The 24,002-nt window shown below is 40.6% G+C and overlaps 1 protein-coding gene across 5 annotated transcripts in view; it reads left to right on the top strand.

The window, feature by feature from the left end:
* RUNX1T1 (RUNX1 partner transcriptional co-repressor 1) overlaps positions 1-24,002 on the top strand; it is a 142,519-nt gene that overhangs the window by 15,302 nt on the left and 103,215 nt on the right. For 3 of the 5 annotated variants that reach the window (XM_058698546.1, XM_058698537.1, XM_058698538.1), the window contains exon 2: positions 11,581-11,753. The exons of the other annotated variants lie outside the window; for them this stretch is intronic. In XM_058698546.1, coding sequence (XP_058554529.1) covers positions 11,666-11,753 — 88 coding nt within the window. In that variant the 5' untranslated portion in view covers positions 11,581-11,665. The remainder of the gene's footprint in view (positions 1-11,580; positions 11,754-24,002) is intronic. 5 annotated transcript variants of the gene reach the window in all.

The raw sequence follows: 24,002 nt of genomic DNA, 5'->3' as shown, positions 1-24,002 counted from the left end.
ATGAGGATTTGGCCAAATGTGGGTTTGACCTCTGATGGGAAGCAAACATGGACCATAAATTCTCATCCTTTTATTGAATAAGGATAGGTAGGTCCATTCAGGTCTAAATGGAACATAGATGTGATCAGTCTCCATCGACTTGTCTAAAAGCGAGCCTGGATTTGGCTTAGAGGCAGCAGGTATAAAATATCAGGGGACAATATAAATGAAAGAGCAGTAAAATGAGCAACCCATTAAACCTAATTCTCCTATTTTTTTAAAAAACTGTTTATTTATTTTGAGAGAAAGAGGTTTCATGAGTGGGGGAGGGACAGAGAGAGAGAGAGAGAAAGAGAGAGAGAGGGAAAGAGAGAATCCCGAGCAGGCTCCATGCTGTCAGTGCAGAGCCCGACTCGGGGCTTGATCTCACGAATCCTGAGATCACGACTTAGGCTGAAATCAAGGGCGGGACGCTCAACTGACTGAGCCGCCCAGGGGCTCCCAAATTTTCCTATTTTTAAAGAAACACATAGGCTCTTTGGGGAGTCCTAGTAATGACCCCTTTTAGATTATCTGAAAGAAAATTAAAAATTCACTCTGGCTTGTCAGTTGGGAGTAATAAATTGCTAAATATTTAATGAATGCCTGCTATGTGCAAAATGAGGTGGTAGGTATCCATGAGTGGGTATCCATGAGTGGGTATACATGAAACTCAGTGCGTGCTCACGTCCCACTGAAGATAGACCCACTCAGGTCAAAGAAAACTGCTACCTAAGTTGGTGAGCCTTCGTGACTTAACCGATTAAATGCACCAGTAAATTAGACTATTTTTTTTGGGGGGGGGGCGAGTTGGAATTTCACCTTGTCTGAAAACAGGATTTATCAAAGTGAAGTCATCACAATGGGATTCTGAGCAGTTACAAAGTAGGGATGTGGAGTACAGAAACCCAGATGTGGGAGAGGCTTTCGGAGGACTAACGGGGTGGGGTAAGTGGGGCTGGAGAGAGAATAAATTAAAGAACGTGGCTGTGTCAAAAAGGACCCATGGGTGATGATTGGGAAATAAACAGATCATAAATGTCTCGGGTGTGAAGCATTTTGATTTAAGCTTTATCTTCCGAGCAAGCCAGAAGTTTTTAAAACTGTGTCCTCAGGGTGGGACGGGGCGCGAAGGCTGCCCGGCCAGGGTTCAGACCCTTTTATTTGTCTTAGCACCTTGAAACCAGAAAGATTCTGCTTTTACAACAAATTGCTCTATATGTTAGATTTCTCTGGCTGGACTTCTTTTGGACAAAGGGCGCCATGGGGAAACATCTCACAAAAGCCAAAGTAAAAACAAAACAAAAAGTCGTGCTAGGTAAGGCGAAACCATGGACCCGGGTGAGGTCGCGTTTCTCAAGAGCTGGTCCGACACTGACCAGTCGGACGGATCGGAGTGGAGGAATGACTGGAGGCGAACCAGCCAGGAAGCCGGTGGCAGCAACTCAGATTTTAGATGTTGTAGCAGGATGATCAGGATTGGGTCTGTAGGACACAAAGGAGGAGGCAGATGGATGAGGCATTGCAAAGGAATAATCATTAGAAGTTGGATATAGGGGTGAATTTAGAGAACTTGCATTATGTGTCCAGTGCATTTCTCTGGCCAGAATTTAGAATCACTCCGGTGGTTTAAGGAGAAGCTTCTCTACTCCTCACAGACACCGAGTGTCATGTGACTCAGAGTCTCAGCCTCCAGAGAGAAGCCTCAGAGCCCAGGGGTGTATCCCTGCCCCAGGGATTCCTGTGGTCTAGCTCATTGTGGAAAATGGTGACAGGGCTGTGAAGTGATAGGTGTTCCCTCCAGAGTGGCTGTCGCATGGAGGATGTTTATTGATCTCTCTGGGACTTGGCTCCCTTCTGTGCTTTGGCTTCTTGCATGAATTTTAATCCGTTCTGAGATCCCTTCCGTTTCGTAGGTACCTCTGGGCCATGCGGGGTTATAAGAAGTGGTGAGGTGGGTTGGGTCAGACTCTTAACTTTCTAGCACAGCAACCTACCTATTTGACATTTCTCGAACACCAAACTTGTATTTGCAGGATAATTTGTGAAACTTCATTCAACTGTAATGTTACATAGAGGAGAAAAGACAGGGAAACAGAGAGGAAGGAGTCAGGAAGAGGCCCTGAAAGAGTCGAAGCATGACTTTGTGGGGACACACTCCCTGGGAGGGGAAGTGAGAGTTACTTCAACCCTCATTACTTGACAGTTATTTGAACCCACATTCATTCATTCAGTACCCCAGTCGTCTGTAGACCAAATAATTTCATGCGATAACATTTTCAGAGACACTTTAAAAGAACAAAAACGTGTTAAAACTTTACTGAGTTACTAGAAACTTGTCTTTATGTGCTTTACGACCAGCAGATAGTAAACACAATACTATTATATGAAGGACCACAATTTTTTGTTTTAAAATAGAGGCCTCAGATGGGAAAAGTAGAGGAATCCCTTTTGCAATTGAAAGGGCAGTATTGAATCCTTAAGATTAAGTTGCTTGCAAATCATCTTCCCTGTTTAAGGGATTTTAGTTATTGAAAGAAACAACGGGGAGCCTGGGTGGCTCAGTCCGTTGAATGTCCTACTTTGGCTCAGGTCATGATCTCATGGTTCATGGGTTCAAGCTCTTCATCGGGTTGTGTGCTGTCAGCACGGAGCCTACTTCAGATCCTCTGCACACACCCCCCCCCCCCCCGTGCCCCTCTCCCGCTCACTCTCTCAAAAATAAATAAACATTTAAAAAAAGAGAGAAACAACAACAAAAATCTACCAATTTCAGCACTTTTAGGTCTGGGTTCATCAAGATAATGTTACTTTGGGGTCCTTCACCTTGTTTTGTCCAGAATCATTTAATTTGAAAATATACTGGTAGTTCTCTTTTTACTTTTTGAACTTTAACCAAATTTGGAGTTTGTGGTTTTGTTATAAAATCTCTCGGAGTGGAATTTTGTAAGACTTTTTTCCTCTGTTGTCAACTGTGCTTGATAAGAATTAATCACCGGCAGTCAGAAAAGGACTTCAGCATAAAAATCAATCTATAGTGCTTAAAAAAAATGAAACCAACTTACATGTGTTGATGTGGAATCATTCCTGAGATATATTGTGAAGTGGGAGAAGCCGGGAGCAGAACATTATGTGCCATATGCTACATTTGTCCAAAAGAATATGCATACACTTCTCCTTGCAGAGATATGTACCAGCATCTGACAACAGGAGTTGCTTTGGGGAAGAAAGTGGGGCCCAAGCATGGTGATTGAAAGGAGATTTTTTTGTTGTATGTCACCTTGGTCCTTTGAGCCTTTTTGCAAATCTTGTACGTGTTTCACTCACTGTAAAGTTAGAGATTGCAGCATCAGACCCGGATTGGCTGGTTCTGGGACCCTGTCCTTCTGGGGGAAAGTCATGCTTCTGTCTTCCCTGCCAAAAGGCAGTGGAGTGTGGAGGGGAAGCGGCCCAGCTTCCAAGTGCTGTCCTACTTGGTGAATCTCCTTCTACTCCCCCCTGTTCATCTGGAAATCATTCTCATCTGGATAATCATGGCATGACCTCATAAGGTTGTCATGAGAATTACATGAGGTGTTATGTATGGAGCATAACTGTTAATAAAGACTTGCTTATTCTTAGAACATGACTTGGCCTCTTTGGAACTGCCCATCACGATTCTAGAAACCCCCTGTAGGACCTTCTCTTCTCTCCACATGACCCTTCTCAGTCACCTTGCTTCAGCAAATCCTTAACAGAACATCTAGCCCTATTTGATGTCTGGGGATATAGAGATGTTCAAGGCATACAACACTCTGATTTGCTAGACCTTTCTCACTTCAGCCTTCATTAAGACCCATTTTCCAGGGAACACACTTTGTCATCTCCTAAGTCTCAAATGAAACCACTTTCTGAAGACTTCATGATATCTCTTCCTCAAACACTGGGTTTGTCACATCCAACTCTTTGCTACTATCCGTCTGATTCAGACTTGTCTGCTGGTTGTTTGTAAGTCTGGGACAATTGGGGTACTATTTGATGCTTTGTTAAGTAAATTTTTTTTGAAAACTTATTTCTTGAACTCAAGTTACGTACTTGGTACCGTCCTGAAATAGTTCATTGCTAAGACCTAGAAATCTTTGATTTCAACCGCATGTTATTTCTCTCCCAGTTTCTTTTTTTTTTTTTTTTAATTTTTTTAATGTTTATTTATTTTTGAGACAGAGAGAGACAGAGCATGAACGGGGGAGGGTCAGAGAGAGAGGGAAACACAGAATCCGAAGCAGGCTCCAGGCTCTGAGCTGACAGCACAGAGCCCAACGTGGGGCTCAAACTCACAGACCGTGAGATCATGACCTGAGCCGAAGTCGGCCGCTTAACCGACTGAGCCACCCAGGCGCCCCTCTCTCCCAGTTTCTATCTCGGTCCCCTTTCATTGTGTTCTCTTATCATAGAATGTACAATTTATTGCTGCTGTATTTTGGCTTGTAAGTTTCTGCAACCAAAAAGACAATACAACCCCATCAGCTCTAGTCAAACTGTGCACTTGCGTATTCATATGTGCACATCTTAACCCATTTTATTTTGTTTGTTTGTTTGTTTGTTTGTTTGTTTATTTATTTATTTATTTATTTATTTATTTATTTATTTTTACCCTGAAGTTCACAAGTGTGCTTTCTGTAAAGGGTGAACTCCCTGAAATTGTAAGGAAAATGCTGTGTGTAGGGATGCATTTGTGAGCTGAAACTGTCCCTTTGGTCAGGGACACAGCAGGGCTAAAAACCATGTTAGTGGCTCCCAGCTTCTCTGCTCCCAGATGCCCCCCACATTATCGCTTTCTCTCCTTTGGCTGCCCAGGGCTGCTGTTTTCTGGGCAGATTCACGGGCTGAGGACTTTCCCCCTGAGTAACCTACCCTGGCCGCCTACCCCCCCCCCCCCCATCTTATCTTTTCTGACGTTGTACGGGATCCCAACTGCTCTGCTGCTCGATGAACTAGACTTACAACTAGGGAGGGTACTGGATAGGATAACAGGTCCATCTCCCCCCAAGATTCTGGGACTCAGAATACGGAAGCGAGTGAAAATACCACTTTTTCCTTCCAGGTAACGTTTTCACTTGAAGACATCATTTCAGAAGAGCAGCCTTCTGTTTCCTTCACGCAGGTGGCCGAGCAATTTCAGGCAGATATGCTTGCATGGTGGTGGGAGGGGACTGGAGGTCTTCACAGAATGAGGTTCACATACCATCTTACTGAGTCCTCACCTGGGAATGAACTCATTTCCTAAATCACTCCTAGAGGCTTTTACCCGTGCCCCAGGTCACCCCGCATGTGTGCTGGGGCAACGTCAGAACCTAGGTTTTCTGATTTCCGCACTGCTCTGTTCTAGGACTCACTGTCACTCTCCTCAAGTCTTCAAATCCTACCACCTAGGAGTTTTCCCCATGAACAGGGCCAGCCACCCAGACTGCAGGTGGGAAAGATACTAAAGTTCAAATGGAAAATTATCAAGATTTAGGACTGCTCTTAGAAAAGTTACTGTTTAGAGTGTAACAAATAGCACTGTTTTGTAAGTTTCTGAGGTGGGGCGTGGGGAGGCAGGAAAGAGAGAGAAGGAGGGCAGGGAGATGTTAGCTGATGAGGAACAGCAGGAAGCAGATCACGTTTGCAGCCGGACTCTTGTAGATCTCCTTTTCGAGGTGTGTGACCATCTACCCTGAGTGCAGATACTTTTCAGAGTTCTGTTTTTCTTTCACGTGAAAGTTGCCAGCATGGAACAGATGCCTTTATTTGGAGAAACCAGTCTTTGGAAGTAATTGGTTCTCTCTCCTTTTATCCCCCAGAGATGATCTTCCACAGATGAAATTAGATGGGTAAAAAAAAAAAAAAAATTTTAATCAAAAATATTAGTTTGTGGTTATTTTTTATTTTTCACTGTAAAATGTTTTAGGACCTGCGGTTTAATACCACATATTTTGGAACTGTTGACTGATCATAAATAATCTTATCACTATTCGTACAGTAGTGACTTTCAGAAAGGAAAACTTATGGTCGAACTAGATCATTTTTGAGTAGTGACCTAATGTTTTTATTTTAATGCTTGAAACCATCGTATTAAAATAGGTAACACCAGCTTTCTACTATCAAATGATGGGATCTGAGCACATGAGATAAAACAGTGCTTGCACTAGGGAGGCCAAGATAGGCACTTTCTAGTATTCTCTCTCACCTTCGTATCATCCTGGTAAGTTAGATATTACTCTCCCACTTTAGAGATTTACATCTGAAGCTTGGAGAGGTTAAGTGACACGTTCAAGGTCAAATAGCGGATAAGTGTAAAAGCTGAGAGTCCAGGCCACCAGAGCACGCATGCAATGGGCTTCAAAGTGGTCAGCGTGTGTAGGCCACAGTCATTTTAGGATATTTTGTTTTATTGAAAATGAAATTAGATCTGTAACACAGGAGATATTTGAGAGCTTCCTGGTATTTAAAATTGCCTTGTTCGTTAACTTGTGGGTCATCCTACATTGTCGATTTGACTAAAAATAATCATAGCTGGGGTGCCTGGGTGGCTCAGCCGGTTAAACGGCCAACTTCAGCTCAGGTCATGATGTCGCAGTTTGTGAGTTCGAGCCCCACGTCAGGCTCTGTGCTGACAGCTTGGAGCCTAGAGCCTGCTTTGGATTCTGTGTCTCCCTCTCTCTCTGCTACTCCCCCTCTCATACTCTGCATCTGTCTCTCAAAGTAAGTAAAAGTTAAAAAAAAATAAAAAATAAATTATAGCTTAGTCTCCTGCCTTCTGGTTAATATATGTTGTAAAATAATATTTGAAGGATTTAAAAATAATCCTTTATCACAATATAAGAAAAAGGGTTTGAAGATAGACGAGATAGTATTTGATCATCATTTATTCCTTTGCTCACTCAGCCGATGCTGAGTGAACACTTTCTGTGAGCCAGGCACTGTGCTAGGCGCTGGGTATGAAGACTTGAGTAAACACAGCCCCCTTCCCTCGTGGCCCTTGCGATAGAATGAGTAAAGTCCATCAGGGTGGGTTTGAAGGCATAAAGAGAGAGAATAAGGTGAGATCTCCTTTTAGTAGCAGGAAACTCAGTTGGTAAACACAGTTGGGAGCTAAGTCTATGTGTAAAAACTGCTAGAGTGCATTTACTCCTAGAGCTTGTATGGACTTAGGCTGAAGTTCTTAATCATGGTGTCCTACTGCTCTCAGTGTGTGGCCTCACAGCCCAGGATGCCCTGGGTGATTCCCATCTAGGCCTATGTACGTGCAGTACTGGTGGGAATGGGCTCAGGTGAACGATGGCAGGCAAAGGTTGCCCAGCCAATATGGATCATAAATGCCCTTACGGTTAAAGGAGAGAAGGTGATCATAGGTCCAGGAGTGGTCAGGGAAAGGTTGATGAAGGCCACAGGAATTGAATTGGGCTTTATAGCATTTCACTAGGGGGATTTCATTTGTTTCATTCTTTTTATTTGGGCTACTGCTATGTGCCAAGTACAGTTTTAAGTATGGGAGAAAGAGCAATGAGCAAAACACACAAGACCACCGCTTTCCGAGAGCTTATAGTTTGGAACGGGGGAGGGAGACAAGTAATAAAGATGTTAATAAAATTATTCCACATAGTGTTAAATGCAATGATGGCAATTAAAAATCAGGGTTGGAGAGGATAATGAGGGTGCTGGTGGTATTGTTGAGACTTTATTTTGGGTGGTTGGAAAATCATCTCTGAGAAGGTTGTACTTGAATGAAACCTTAGTCTTTGAAGGAGCCGGGCATATGCAACAATCTCTGGAATGAGGCCTGAGGTCTATGGACAAAGCCATAAAGATGAGACAATGGATTATATGGGGGGGAGGGGGGGTTACCCCACAAAGAGCTCCACCCTTACAGGGCATGGTCGGAACAGGGGCTGAAAGGTGTAGGGTTAGTGCCAAATTATGGAGGGTCTTGAGTAGCAGAATGGCACAAGACTAAGGACTATGTTTTTCTACATGTGTCTCAGGGGATGAGTAGTTAGGACAGAGGAGGAGAATCTGCATGAGTTTGTCATGGAAGCTTAAGGAAAGCTGGTGCTGTGATGAACGACACTCAAATAACATAATGTCCCAATCACTTCCTGTTGGACACTGAGCGTCGTCCTGAAGTGCAGCATGCACGGTGCTTGGTTGACCACTTCAGATTAGGGGGTCATAGGAGGATTTGTCCTGCAAATGAGATCATGGAGGCTTTGACAAAGGTAAGCTCCCATCCAGTGTCAGGGACTGTACTTATTAAGGTGATAATTAAATCAGATATGATAGAACAGGTTCCTTTTGTGATAATTCCCCTTGGAATACAAAACTAATGGTGTTTTTATTAATGCGAACGGACGGTCTTTATTATTATACAATCTTTTTATGAAAGGAAAGAGAAAAGTTAAGGTCTGACTCAAGCCAGGTTGATAGAGAAGTGTGTTTAAAAAGGTTCATTTGTGGAATAACTATACGCATATTATTTACTAAAGGAAAAATTACCCCAAACGTTGATATAATTCTCTAGAGAAATGTATTTAGGCAGTGAAGGGATTCCTGGCAGTGACTGAGAAGCACCGTAATGGAGAACTGCACTTGGTCTCTTTTGAGGTTGATTCTGATGTGTTGTAGTCTTTACATCCTATTAAATTTTTGAAAGATAAACTGATACAAGAATGATTTGCCAAGGCTAGCAACTCTTCCTTTTAAAACCTTGGCTCGGTGTACACGCCGAAGGGATGGGGGAGTAAGATAAAAGCATTATAAATATGAGGTTAACTGAATTCAAATAGAAGGTTCTCTCAAGTTATTGCATTCCTTAGAAAATAAATACATTGCGCATATGGTTAAGATTGATCAAAAAAGTATTCTGTATGCCAGTGATTACATTCCCATCTGTGATTAAGGTTTTCTGTCTGCATCTGGTTTTCGCATTATATTTCTGTAACAAGAATCCTTTATATAGCAGAGTTCACTTTCTGTATTTTCTATTAGCTCCAGCTTGAACTACTGCACGGATCGTAGATTTACACATGTGGTTTTCATTACTTCATACCATTGAGAAAAAGTAATATTTGTTTGGGAATGTATGTTTTCCACAATTTCCATGGTAATACAACATGTTGAGCCTTTTTAATAACACTCTTGTAGAACTACAAATTGTTTGAGGCATTCTACTCTTGGTGGAGCTTAGCTTTTAAACTTTTCTCAGTGTATGTTCCCCTCATAATGATGTATAACAAATTTGAAAGCTGAGGATCTGAACAAAGCAACGGTTAAAGATAAAGAAATTTTCCTCTGATTCGCAGGTGATACAGTCTTTAGTGTGGCATATGTATCACAGATATCTGGGTGTATATTTCATCATGTTCAGTGCCATTACTTATATTATTATTTCATTTTGGAAGACCATTTAATGTGTTGGATGCATAAAGCACGAACATAATATTCCAAAGTCATTATTTTTAAAAATTTAAACATTAGCTTTTTAAAAAAAATTATTCTGTTGATTTGGATACAGTGTTTCATATGGAAACTAGTTTAGTGGGGAAAATCCTCATGGGTAACTTTAGGTATACGCTGTATATTATTTGAATGTGTATTTGTATGCCATGTTAACATTTGAGAATTTATAAACATGCTGCACATTTAAAGTATTTTGTAACACTATCTTCCTGCCAACTTTCCTCCATTCACTTTAGAATACTCTGACTAAAATAGACACAAGCTAAAAAGTGACACAGTATATTCTACCTAGGGGAAGGGGAATCATTTGTGACTCAGAAATGATCTTTTAAAGAAAGTGTGTCCACACAGTAATCTTATGTGCCTCAACACTGAGATCTACAACACCATTTTTGTTAATAAACGTAGATATCACTGTTTAGCAGTCACAAGAAGGGAGAAATAGACTCAGATTCCAGAGGGTTTATAGGTGCTTTGCCTCTTTCATTTGTCCAGTGGAGATTATGAACTATGGCCCACACAGGTACAATCCACTCTTATCAGTTCCTCTGATGACTTTAGTCAGTGTTTGCTGAAGCACAAAATGTTATAAAATATCAACATCATGATTGAATCTAAGAAAAGTGGCCATTTTCTTCTCTTCCCCCATAATGTTTGTTTAATCTCTATTTATAAAATATTCTTACCTTAGTATGGAAACATTGGAAATAGGATTGGGTAGAAACTTACCCATATCTCCATCTTCGAGGAACATTTATTTAACATCTAGATGTGTTTACTTCCAGTCTCCCCTCCTTGCACCCCATTCCACCCCCGGAATGGGACCGTTTACATATGCGTACATGTATCTATGTATTCCAGTCATTTTGTTATTGAAAATTTAGCTTTATGATTTGTTAGGTTGGGTAAGCTAAATGTTTCCAAGTATCGGCTGGGTGTTTTTACTGATCTTTGCTGAGTCTCCAGGCAATTTTCAACGAAGAAATACCTAGTACTGTAATTTTCCTGAATGTTATTTAATTTTTACCATAAGGAATAAAAAACAACTGATTGCATGATAGAGTCATAATGTCACCTATCAAGGGTATTGATTGTTTTTAATGAAATCTGCTTGTTTATATACATCAGAGTATATTCACCAGTTTTAATTACTAGGGAGTACTTTTGTTTCTTAAAAAAATAATAGCAATGGCCTTAGTAATACTTTTTGAGATTGCTTTTATAAATCTTTATTCCTTTGCATTTACTGAGTTCCTCCCTTTTGTGCATATGATTGTGCTTGAGTTATATAGTTCATAAATTATAAGAATTAAAGAGCGATACTTTTTTCTACACATAGTGGCTGTAGTAAGAATGGGCGAGTAATAGGCAGTCAATAAGTATTTGAGAATGGATGAATGAATGAATTCTAAAGCTGCCAAATCTAGCTGGAAAAATGAGAGAATTTTGATTACTTTAGAGAAAAAAAAGTAGTCGAAGTCGGTTGATTTGGTAAAGTGGTTCACCAATAATTGTTGTTACTAATATTTTAAAACTACACAGGTTACTTGTGATTATTATCAGTTGTTTAAAACTATTTGAGCAAATAATGGCAGTGTTTAAATTTCAGAGCAGTGAAACAACGTGGACACCACTTTGTTTTGAAATAGAATTTCATTTGCATGTACTATTCTAGAAAATAAAATAAACACGTAATGTTTCAAAACATTTTCTAAAGAAACCATGATCAATGACAAATTATTTAATATTTTATTGAACAAGGTAAAAATCTAACACATTGTTTTAAGGTATTGATGTACATATGTTTTAAACCAGTCAAAGGAAGAGGAGTTGCCAGGTTGAGAAGGCATCCAGCTTTGAGTCAGATGACTGGAGTTTTAAGAGTCTCTTAGAGCATGTCATTACAGGAACTGAGAAAATGGAACTTGTTTTTGGACACTTCTAAAATTTAGAAGAGCTTGTATCTGTTTCTTAATACGAACAAAACAAAACTGGTGTGTAGTATTATCGTTTAAGTGGACGGGTGTGATACTTCAGACTGGTTGTGATATATGCGTTTTTTTTCCCCTTTGTTGTCGTCAATAGAAAAGATTGATCTCTGGGCTGGTGAACATAATATCTGTCCCAGTCCGAAAAGGAGAGAGGAAATTAGCAGAGCGATTGGTGGAGAATGATATCTGTCAAAAGAAACACTTGGAGAGCACTGAGTTTAGTAATAGGTGACTGCCGGAAAAAAGGGAACTTTGAATATTGTCAAGGTAAGGAACAGACAAATATTTTGATTTTGCCATTTACTTACCAAAAAAAAAAAAAAAAAAAAAAAAAGAAAGAAAAAAATCACTCTTATATTTTCCCTATAAATTATAATTGTGAAGGTTTGTTTTTTCTTCTTCTTTCCTCTGGTGCCTGTTAATAAAGAATTTGTGTTATATATTTAAAAAAAAATTGTTTTTCACGTCTTTGGGTATGGGATTGGGCGGGGATCAATCAGCCTGGCTGTGGGAACCTTTGTTTGATAGCTTTGGGTCTGAAGATCTCAAATGATCAAGTACCAAATTTTTTTCCCACCCTCTCCTTGTTGCAGTGCCTCTTGCCATGTTTCATAATACATCTGTTATAAGCTGAGCAATACTTGGAGTTAAAGAGTAAAAGCTATGCCATGATTTCTGTGTTTATTGTAACTTGAGATGGTGTTTTTCTAAAACAGTTTGTTGACTAAAGAGGGAAAAAAGTGCTTTCAATTTATTATTTCTTCTAATTGATCTGGATTTTTTTTTTTTTTAACTTTTAGGTGAATGTTACTTCCTAAGCAGAATTCATCTTCGTAGGCACATTAAAAAAAAACAAAACAAAAAAATCTAACTTTAGGAAAACGGCAAATATAAACCGCGTATGTTACCATTTGGCAAGAGACCTCTTAAAGCCTGCAACATTTCAAAATGAAGGAGGACCCTGAATTATGGGTTCCAGAGAGTTGATGCCTCCTGTAGCCAGCTCAGTTTTAGGTTTAGTGGACTTGTGCAGAAGCACAGATGAATAAGGATGAGCCGTGCCAGGAAAAAGTTGAGAGTTAACACAAATGTCGTGTAATACTGGTTGGCACTCTAGTCATTGGGAAGGGAGTTTTGAAAGTCTTTGACTGCCTGCCTGACTACATGGAAAGAGGGGTAGCAAAATATTTACCATCTGTGGCCATGGTTCTGGAAACATCGCTGCTGGTGCCCACCCCACAGTATCTACTCTTGCAATTGCTACAAATACTTATTGGCTTGTTCTGTAAGTTTCCAAGAAGGCGTTGGCAAATGAGGCTGTTTGTGTTTTTGAAAGACCACAGAAAATGAAATAATTTTCCGTATAATTGCAGAATCCTTTGAGGTAGCCTAAATTGTGATTTCGTTTCTACTAAAACTAGTAGTTTTCTACTTTCGTTCCCCCTTCTTCATCTCATGATGATGTCTTCCAATAGTGACAGAGAAGGCAAGGAATTCAGCTTTATTAAGTAGTTGAGACATCTCTCACCTCTGTTTCTACCTTCTTACCTCATGTACTATTGTTACTAAAAGTTAATTTTTTGGGAACTCGCATCTTGGTTGACTAGACTTCTCAAGTCCAAAACTAGAAAGATGTCAATATCTTAAAGGAAACTGATAATAATAATAATAATAATAATAGTAACAACAGCAACAACAGCAGCAGCAGCAACAGCAACAACCACTGCTTAAGAATGTGTTTCTTTTCATCTGCTATCAGCAGAAAGCACTTGTTTTAAAAGAGAATATAGATGGGGCGCCTGGGTGGCGCAGTCGGTTAAGCGTCCGACTTCAGCCAGGTCACGATCTCGCGGTCCGTGAGTTCGAGCCCCGCGTCAGGCTCTGGGCTGATGGCTCGGAGCCTGGAGCCTGTTTCCGATTCTGTGTCTCCCTCTCTCTCTGCCCCTCCCCCGTTCATGCTCTGTCTGTCTCTCTCTGTCCCAAAAATAAATAAAAAAAAAAATGTTGAAAAAAAAATTTTTTTTAAATAAAAAAAAAAAAAAAAAGAGAATATAGCTCTGCTTTTTGCCTTATATATCTCTATGGGGGCTCTTAATAATATGACAAAATAATCTGTGATCCAGATTACCAATGGAAAAGGCTATTGGATTTAAACCCTTGAGCATATGTGGCAGATCCATAGCGTCTTGGACTTTACCCACCCCCATCGCTTTACGCTCTTACTCTCCTCTGGGCATGCAGGCTCTGTTTGCGGCCTGCTGGCAGTGAACCATTGCAGCATGGAAGATCCATATTGAAAGCAAAAGTGCACGACAAAGACACACATTTAAAAATGACTTAATGTACGTTGTTTGTTATACTATGCAAATCCTGGATGGATAGCATCAGGTAGCAAACACCATGCTGAGTTCTTTCTTTCCTATATGTGTGCGTGGGCAAACATCCTTAAAAATATGATGTGTGTACACATGCACGCGCACACACACACACACCCGCACACAATGTTTATATATACAATATTGTGTTGGCCGATTTTATAGCTGTTGGGATATCCGTTGGGTTTTCTTTCTTTATCATGTGGCATTGAAAATTTTACTCCTAGTTATTTCTTCCTTTTTGTAAAGGTAATGGGTGTATAGAAACACTGGGTTCAGACTCAAGTTGACTCAAGAAGTAGAGAAGAACAGAAATTATATGCTTTAAATTTTTAAACACCTGGAATCCATTGGGTTCCTGGGGTTGTAATTTGGAGACAGGAAAAGAAAAGAACTATGTGAAGTTGAACAGTCGGGGCTCTAAGTGAGAACGGCCTGAGGTGGCGCCAGAGAGTCTGGTCTGTGTAGTGAGTTTGGGGGCGGGGGGAGGCGGTGGCAGGTTGTCACCAGGAGACCTGCTGCGGGGTGAGGGTGGGCGGGGGGGGGGGGGGGGGGGATGTAGGGGGGACGGGAATGACGCTGAGCTGAGCGGACAGCCACCAGTTTAGGTAGAAGCTGGTAAAGGCAAACTACTGCTGTTTCCCCCATGTTTTGAAGCATGCCCAAAATAAGCATAAGGCTTGGTCCTCTAGAATGCGATGTGAAGCTAGACTCCTGTAATGTTTGCCTTTGTGAGGAGTGGGCGGATTTAGGACAGCTAGGGAGTGGTTGCCCTTAGAAGCCACGGAAGGAAAATACTAATACTAAGAAGGGTCCAGTGTTTGTCCTATTAAAAATAAAAACGATTTCCTGGCCGTCTGACGATGCAAGGGGGAGTAGCATGGGAGACAATTATGACAGAAGAAACTTCTGTTGCAGAGTGGTATCTGTGTTCATATCATGGGGCGGCATGTTTATGTAGTTCCAATTTATAGGCATTATATGGGTTTCAGGAGCTACATTTGTATTTTTAAAAAGGGTGATTTTCTTAAGTTAATTTAAATGGTGCTGCACACCTTTAGATCCCGTTATTTTTATTAGGAAAAGAGGAAAGTGATTTTCTCAGGCAAAATTGCTGGTCTTTGAGAGCGTCTGCATTTATTTTTAGTTTCTCTTGGTCGTGTTCGAGGGGTCTGATAGCATTAATGGGCTTTACCCCACATGGAGCTTTGAGCTTATTGCAGCCTGCACACTGATCCCAGGTCAGTGTGATGCGTGAAATCAATTTATTTGAATCTCTTTGCCTCTATAGGAATTTGGCAGCATGCCAGTTGTTTTCATTTAATGTTCTTTGTGTTGAACACAGACAAGCAGGCACGCTTTTGTATTCCTCTCTCCTTTGGTCTCTGTCTCTTTCAGCCAATATTTTACTCTATGGATTTTGAGATGAAGGAAGAATATATTATTTATATGATTCTAATCATTGCTTAATGTGTGTGTGTGTGTGTGTGTGTGTGTGTGTGTGTGTGTGTATAAATGTACCACTTTCGTTTAAGGGATAATTTTTATGTTCCTGAGTTTTCATGGTGACTTTCTTTGTACACCAATAGAGTTTTGTTTCAGTGAGATTTTTGAAGAAGCATAATAACCCACATCATAAGTGGTATTTACTTTGCCACAATGTCCATTATCAAAACTGGAAAATAACAATGTTAATTGTTTAATTTGTGAACTGGACTGTCAAAATCATTTCTTGGGGAGCTTTTTAGAATTTGAAGATCTACACTTTAATCAACACATGCTAAGGAAAACAGGCTTATTATTTGGGTCTTATTTTCTTTGAATAACCCATCTTCATTAAGACACCAGGGTTTGGCATAGATGTGCCGTATATGAATTTTTATGAGGTTCTTGCCTTCGGTTAATTGTTTTGCTTTTGAAAATTTGGGGAGTAGTGCCCGGGAACAGCCACAGCACAGAGGTTTTTATTACAAATAGACTCAGACCTTTCTGTGGATGTTTTTGTAGGGAGGATTTGTTTCTGGGTCAGCTTTAGGAAGAGGTGGAGAAGGAAACGAGAGAGAGTGAGAGGCGAATGTTGTGTTGATGCCCGGGGCAGTTCTTGCGGAAGTTGATATGCAGAACCGTGGAGCCACAGCTTCAGGGTCAGGCTCATACCCCGAGCCCTGCTTCCTTGTTTAATTACCTGAAGAGCAAAACAGTCAGCCTGAGAGTGTGTGAAAACCCAGTATCTCTCGCAGCAGCCTGGCGCTCTGACATCCTGCAAGGCCAGCCCTGTCTGTCCGCCAGCGTCAGGCTGGCTCCCGCCCTGGGTTCCTTTCTTTCTGGAGGCATTGTGTGCAAGAGGGTTTGGTCAGGAATTTGAGGTTCCTGCCAGTGCTGTGTCCCTGCTCTCTCCTTCTGGGCTATACCCACAGATACACTTCATTTTTTTTTTTTTTTAACAGATTTAAAAATTGGGCTCTTTCATTTCATCCTCCGGCCTTGCTCTGAAGCATGATCTCTGTCAACGGCGACAGCTATTAACCAGTGGAGCACTGGGCTTAGTTAGCGTGTCCCTATTTTCCTGATTCCTGGTATATGCTGTTCTACGTGTGTTGCCTTTTTAGGTCAGACTCACTCGTAGCTCAGCGTGGAACTCGTAGTTCAGAGGTTGTTTTGATGAGGCAGTTTTAGAATCTTCATCTGTCCATGAGCATTGTCCATCTTGGAGCGAAGGTGCTAGAACTTTTAAGGTTGGTTTTTTTTTTTTTTCCTGTCCTTGGAATTTGAATATGGACTTGAACATTTGCTGTGGGAAGAGCCACACCCTTTGATGAAGCTGGGGGTGGCGAGAAATAATATTTGGACAGCGATGTGTGGCCAGTTTGAGGATCGTATAGGATAAATATTCTGAGGAATGCTTGGAGATGGAGGCATTTGGGAGATCCCCAGAGTATAACAAGATGTTATCGCACCAAGAGGAAATCCAGCAGGTTCTTTATCCACAGTGTGGGCTGATGAAATGTCCGCATGGTGGGTGGGGGAGCAAAGGTGGTGGTGGGGGGGTGGTTTCCTGCAAAGGGAGGGGAAAGTGTGACTACACATGCAGTGATTTGGTTTTTCCAACTACTTCATGCGGATTCTGTCATGCAGACTGAAGGGCATTTACCCTTTAGAAGATGCACTCACGTGCGTGCCATAATGATACATCTTGGCCGTGCATGCGCACGACCGTGGCTCCGGGGAATTGATTCCATTCTTTGCAAAGAAGAAAGGAATTGGACTCTGTAGGGAAGAGTTGGGTAGGAATGATTCTAAAAACTTCTTTTTTTTTTCTTTTCATATTGTATTTATGGAGATAGTGTCCATCCTTTATGTGTTTGTATACCACTCCAGTGAAAAGTATATGATCATTTAAATCGTTGGATTAGCCCCGTGCGGCTTGTGAGGGAGCTGGCATCACCATGGTCTGTTACGCACCAGCATAGACAGCTCTCTCGGAAGTGTTATGTGTATCCTCGGGCATGTGCGTGTTTATTTATGTATCCGCCTGGTGCATTTCTTTCAGAGGATTTCTCTTTTCAACGTCAATGTAAATAGGAAGAAAGAAAATATATAAATACATTTTAAGCCACACTCCACATTCCTAACCCGTGTCCCCCTGCACGTGACAGACCCTGGGCGCCCCCTCCTTTCAAGCTCTGTCACTTTTTGGTCGTTCTATCCAACTGGAGCTTTCTTAAATGCAAGTAACATTAGTGCCATTTGCAGCATTAAGCCTTGGCAGCAGAGGGTGTATAATGTGAGAAAAACTTGGAGGACTCCGAAAAGTGAATGGAGAAGACTTGTGCTTTGCAGGTGGCGTCAGGAATCACAGGAGAAAATGCGAATAAGAAAGCGGGGTTGGTGCCTTGCGTGGAGTGTGCTCTGGAAGGTGTGGAGTGAAATGGCAAGGAAAAAAATAGATCTGTGGGAGAAGAAATTGGGAGGAGGTGAATAACTCTAGAAAAAAGAAGGGGAAAAAAATCCATATTCTCTTAGTAGCTGTGGGCTTGTGTCAGCAACGAAAACAGGACGTTTTGCTCTAATGGATAAAAAAAAGTCACAGTATCCCGAAATTTTAATAAGATTTTGGTACATGCAATTAGGAATAATCTTATAAAAAGTCAGCGAGAAGTTAAAGTTCCAGACAGAGTAAAGGAATTGAGCTGAGATTCATAGGTTTTAGCTCCTGTTTCGTGGGTTTCAGGATATACAGCATTAAATTCTATTCTGCCTGGTCTTGTGTGGGGAAGGGGGATGCATGATGAAACCCAGTAGGGTCAGAGTAAAACACTAATTAAAAAATGTACCTTGGTGAAAAAGCAGATATACTGCGCTGGGTAATATTTGAACACATCAAGCAGTTTTGGAATGAAAATTTGTAATGGAATGCACGGTAGCAAAAAATCATTTTTGAGAACGTTTGCATTTGTTTACAAATGTGGCAAATTAGTGTGTGTGTGCATAGATTTTGATAATTTGCAATGTGGAGAGATAAGAAGTGGAGAGTTTGTTAGGGGTAAAAAAAAAAAAGTCATGTGAAAAAAGAACGTGATGAAAAAAATTCTGGGACTTTTTTTTATTGCTGTGTATTTGCTCCACCTGGTGGATTTTGTTGAAAGTGTCTTAATCCATGTTAATGAAATGGATACCCTTTATACAATTTATAGGAAAATGAATCTTTTGTTTTATTTTTGTTGTGTAAAATGGTTCAATTCCTTTCTAGGTCAGAACACTTACCTGTCTTTTGTTCAGTTCTTCCATTCCACTGAAAGTAATATTTATTGGTTTTTCTTTCTTTTTTTTTTTTCTGGTTCAAGATGTAATATGTGCTCATTTTAGAAGATTTTGGAAAACAGAAACATTTAAAAAGGAAAATAAGCATGATTTGTAATTTCACCATCCAGAATCATTGCATTGTTTTAAAGAAGAGATGTGATCAGAAGAGAACCAGTTTGCTTTTACGTTTATCTAAAGATACGTGGAACGTTAAATATTATGCCAAAGTATCATGAGGATGATTATAATTATTTTTGGACAAATGCTGCCCTTAGAATTCCCAGGTTCCAAAAAAAAAAAAAAAAAGTCAAGCATTTAGCAGGAACTGCTTTTATTAAGCTGCATGTGTACAGAAGGCAAAGGTAGTAGAGATTAAGGATGCCTCATAAATTCATAGGGCTGCTCCTGGGGGTGGTGAGATCTGTTGTTCCCTGGGCTTACACAGATTGCTTTCTTTGGAAATCTTAAGGATTCAGTTGTGCTTTGATCATCTTATTGTTTTCCTTAGGTTATTCTTTTTTTCTCCTTTCAACTCTAACAGCTCTGTAACAGAAGGTGAAGTTTTGAAAACAGTGTCTCCATATGCAAGGGATTTGGAGACCTTTTTATTGTCTTTAAAATTGTCATTCATAGTCCTCATTAGCATTTATTGTTGCAAGCGTACAAGCAGAAAATGTGAAATTGGTATGTCATGAATAGCCCCACAGAGCTCTCGAGCCCTCCGATTTTGCCTGCAGTGTGGTGTGGGCTGGGCTTTGAGGGAAAGCTGTCCAGATGGCTGCCTGCACGGAGCCGAGCGGCGGGTTTTGTCTCTGGTGCTGGGAGGAGGGGAAGTGCACTGGAGCGTAAGCCAGAACCCTTGCGTTTTAACAAAACTAACTCGCCATTAGTCAGGATGGGGAGGTGGTGACATTGAAACAAAGGTTTTCCATATAGTGTTACAGTCCTTGTCAGACGGATAAGGGATGGGCAGTTGGGGTGTCTTGTAGATTCTCCGAGTGCTTTGCGTAGCTAAAAAAAAAAAAAAAAAATAGGAGGAAAGTAGAGTTGGTAACTTACTTGCAGGTTTGCACGCAAGTGTGTACTTCCTAAGATTGATTGCTTTTATATGAAAATGCTCATATTTGAAAAGACAGAGTTAATGTAGCTAGTGTTCAGCCTTGTGGATTACCAAGGAAGTGTTTTCCTGTAAAAATTTTAAAATGATTTAACCCCTTGCTGGTGCCTGTGGAGTAATTTGTATTTAACGGTATTAGTTGGGCTTGAGGTTTGCATGTAAATAATATAGCATCCAAGGAATGCAAATGCTAATAAATCTGTTGTAGCCTTTCACACCGTTTTTGGAATATTTGGCATCAAAAGTCAAAAGTTGTTGGTAGGAAAGAATTACAATATACTGTGATGTTTTAAAGGCGTTGGCCCTGTCAGAGACAATTTCTAGTAATTGCAAATATAAACTTGGTTTATTTCTAGCAAGTGATATCTTAAACGGATTTCTTTTTGCAGAAGCACACATACATGTGCCCTACATACTCAAATTACTAATACACATCTTTTCATTCCTATGTAGAGAATACTCTACTTCACCCAGAGTTAAGAGTCCAATACGTTGCTTGAAAAATTGTTGGAATGATATAAGGAACGTTTTATTCTGTAGACATTGAGGATTGGGGGGAAAAAATCATAGAGACTGTTTGGCCTAGCAGTTCAGGAAATCGTTACCATAGAAAAATGCGTTATGATTGGAGTGTTCAGATTACAGTTCTAAGGCACGTTATTAACTCATTCTCATTGATGGAGATAACAAAACTCAAAGTGACCCGAGTCCTTGAGTTTGACATGTCATAGGTGAAGGGAAGGGGTCATGACTTCTAGTTCTCCACCTGCCACTTGCCCTGGTAGATGAGGATTTCTCAACAGACCATGCAGCATGTTCTCTATGGGACACTGTGTCGTATGGTGCTTTGACATCTAGTTGCAAATGATCCAGGCAGTGAATCTTTTCTGCCTCTGTGATGTCTGTTATAATCACCTATAAAGACAAGCTTCCTCCATCCAGCATGCTTTCTTTTGCTTGATTCCATCTTACTGCTAGCACTTAGGCCCTCTTAGACCCGAATCACCCTTGACCCCATGATGTTTGCACACCCTTCCAATTCTTAAGATGGTGGTCATGTCCCCTGCTCCTTTGTCATTTAAGTGAAGTTCTTGCGAGCCCTTCTGTGGGCTGGCTGAACGTTGAGGCGCCAACGCTTGCCAGTCATTTCCCTGAAAGGAAATATTTGAGGGAAATAGCGTGAATGTGCCTGGTTGTTTACAACAGACGTTTATAGAAAAGGAGTTAAAGCGACAGATAACCTCTTACCTTTATGGAATACTTCAGCGAACTTTTTAACTTAATTTTTTTTTTTTCCCACCCCACTCATTTCTTTGTCACTGGCCATATCTTATGTTGTAGCCTAACTCAGACATAAACCAGTTGGCTTTCTTGCAGAGTATAATTGGCTTTACCTTGTCAGAAGACAATCTACCATGGCTTTTATTTAATACAGTTTCACGTGTCTTTCAGTGGCAGAAACAAATTAATGTACATTTTTATTAGGTGTTGTATCTATTTAATTGACTGTCAAAGTGATGAGAAGTTAGGAAATCATCCAAAAGAGAGGTCCATCTCCCTTAGCCCAACAGCTCACACATTAGGTAGGTTTGCCCTGTCAGTGGGATGCCTTTAGAAAACACTAATAGCTTCCAGCTGGGTGGAAAATCAAAACCTTTGGGGTCTGACAAAACTAGCAGATTTGAATTTGAAAGCAGAGCTAATGCCTCCATTTTATTTTTTACCACTCGCCCATAAAACATTATTTTCCAATATGTCAGCCTCATTTGGTGGCCAGTGGTCTGAAATTGAAAGTGGAACAAGCAAGCGGAGAAATCTGGACATTAGCGAGTCCGCCCTTTCAAGCTGGTGTGCCACTTTGTGGAAGGGTCTCCCCTAAGAGCAGGGGGGTCTTAATGACCATTCATCAATGCTCGTTGGCTGATCATTGAGTGCCTTCTCATTCAGTTTATCAAGTCTTGCACATAAAAAGTCAGAATAAGCCTTATTCAGCTTTGTTAAAGCCAACTAGGAGTAAAATGCTCCATTTGAACCCATTTTGCCCTTGTTTTTTCACTTTGTTAATGCAGCCCTGCTTAAATGAGTGCCTTTATTGGGTCGGTTAGAATATCTGAAACTATTAATTCTCTTGTATTGAATAGCTGGTGGCAGGCCAGAGCAGATGGGGTAGGAAAGTATTTGGTTGGGTGTATTGCTTTCAATTAGGATCAATGAGGTTTCAGCTCCTTTGAATTAACTCACTTAATACCCACTGTGTGAAGTCACAGTGTATCACAGCAGCCCGTTAGAAGCAGAGGGGAGAGTTGAGAAGACCTGTGGAAGACCTCTAACTGGCATTGGCCCATCACCAGTGTAGAGAGCTCTCATGAACTGCTGACGGCTTCAGTAGACTCATATAGTCCCCATTGGTAAGTCAGGCTCGAACAAAGGAAAAATCTGCACTATAGGGCCAGTCTGTCTTCGAAATAAGTGATAGATACCTGAGAGGAATGCCGTAAATACCCTAGTGCCTTCCGAGTGAAGGATCTCGGTTTATTGTCAAAAACCAATTGATGTATTTGGGGTGGGGGTGGGGGCGCGGAGAGCCTGGCATTAGGTTGTTGACTCAGTTTACCGGTTCGGAAAGTGATTGTTTAGATGACTCCAAAAAATCGCCCTAACAATGCTCTGTGTTCTTAATTAAAAGACGTGCATTAACTGACATGGCTCTCCTGAGGAAGTGCGCGATTGGTCAGCAATGTAGTCTTTATTATTGTCTTGAATATATGTTAGGGTTTTTTCTGTTTTTAAGTTTGTTTGTTTGTTTGTTTGTTTATTTATTTATTTATTTATTTATTTATTTATTTTAGTAATCTCTACACTCAGCATGGGGCTCGAACTCACAACCCTGAGATCAAGAGTCACGTGCTCTTCTGGCTGAGCCAGCCAAGTGCCCCTATTTTCAGTTTTAAAAGTATGTTTCCTAATGGTGATGCAGGACGGTGTTTTTGTCCTGGAGAAAACTTAGTACATGTTCAGTGCATATTCTTTTTTTCCCCTTCACCGACATACATGCATTCATCACGTTATTGATTGTCTATTTTTATTATACAGGTTGGCAGTTAGAGATCTTGGCTCTTTAGGCTTACTCTTTCTTTCTTTCTTTCTTTTTTCTTTTATTAAAGGGAAAGTTATTTTGGTCTAAGTAACTATATAGAAGTACGTATCCCGGTCTCCCTGTTCAGGGATTAAAGCATAAGAGGAGGAGACTGGTTCCTTGAGAAAATGCTGGACTCAGATGCACACACATTCAGTTAGGCCCATTCCGCAGTCAGACTTCTAGGTGAGAATCTCCAGGGATCTGGGTTTTGTTGACGTGGATCAATTTAAAGTGGCAATTACTGTAGCCAGAGAACAGCTTAAAAAGCTTTTTTACACATAGAAAAGATACATAATCACACGGCATATGGAAGTTCAGTGTTCTGAGCAGTGGTTTAGGACTTTGCGGTATACCAATATTAAGACCCAGTTTTAAACGTGGATATCATCCAGTTTTCTTAAAGTGTGTTGCATTTTTGTCATAGGATTTTCTATTCCAGAAATGATTCACCATGCATATTGATGAAAGTTGGGTCTCCCACTGTGAAAATGTTTTCTTTCTAACGTAGGTATAGTATTAAAAAAAATCAACGACACATAGCATTGAGTGGCTTTAAAGAAATACTCTCTTTGGAAATGAACATCTACAGACTCAGGATGCTGGATTCCATAAAGGCCCTTATAGCAGGACTTAATTGATTATCACACTCGCGCCTGCTATAAAGCTTTCTGTCATAAGAATGTTTGAGCTTGGTGCTTAACTGTACTGAAATCCATTACACAGAACCTCATTACAAGTGACATCTAACTAAGATGAACAAAAAGATTGGCCTCATAAATAGGGTGCAGTATACTATTAGTGACAGAACAGAGTAATCATTATGAATTGTAGTCTTTTTACAAGTTGTCTCTGACAATGACGGATTTTTGAGGGGTTCACTAGATGAAGCCATGCTTCTTGGGTGCAGTATTTAGGGGCCGTAGACATTCTTATTGATTGACGCTGTTTACCAAAGATGATTTATTTTTAGTCTGTGTAGGGTATGTGCATGTATGTGGGTGTACTTTGAAACAGGTTGCATGTGCTGTTGGGAAGAGGTGTAGGAAGGGTGAGTAGGTAGAAATCACAGTCACTGCCTCTTG

Source organism: Neofelis nebulosa, chromosome 14 (assembly GCF_028018385.1).
Source record: "Neofelis nebulosa isolate mNeoNeb1 chromosome 14, mNeoNeb1.pri, whole genome shotgun sequence".
Lineage (NCBI taxonomy): Eukaryota > Metazoa > Chordata > Mammalia > Carnivora > Felidae > Neofelis > Neofelis nebulosa.
Note: the sequence above shows the minus strand (reverse complement) of the source record. Positions and strands in the feature narration are given on the sequence as shown.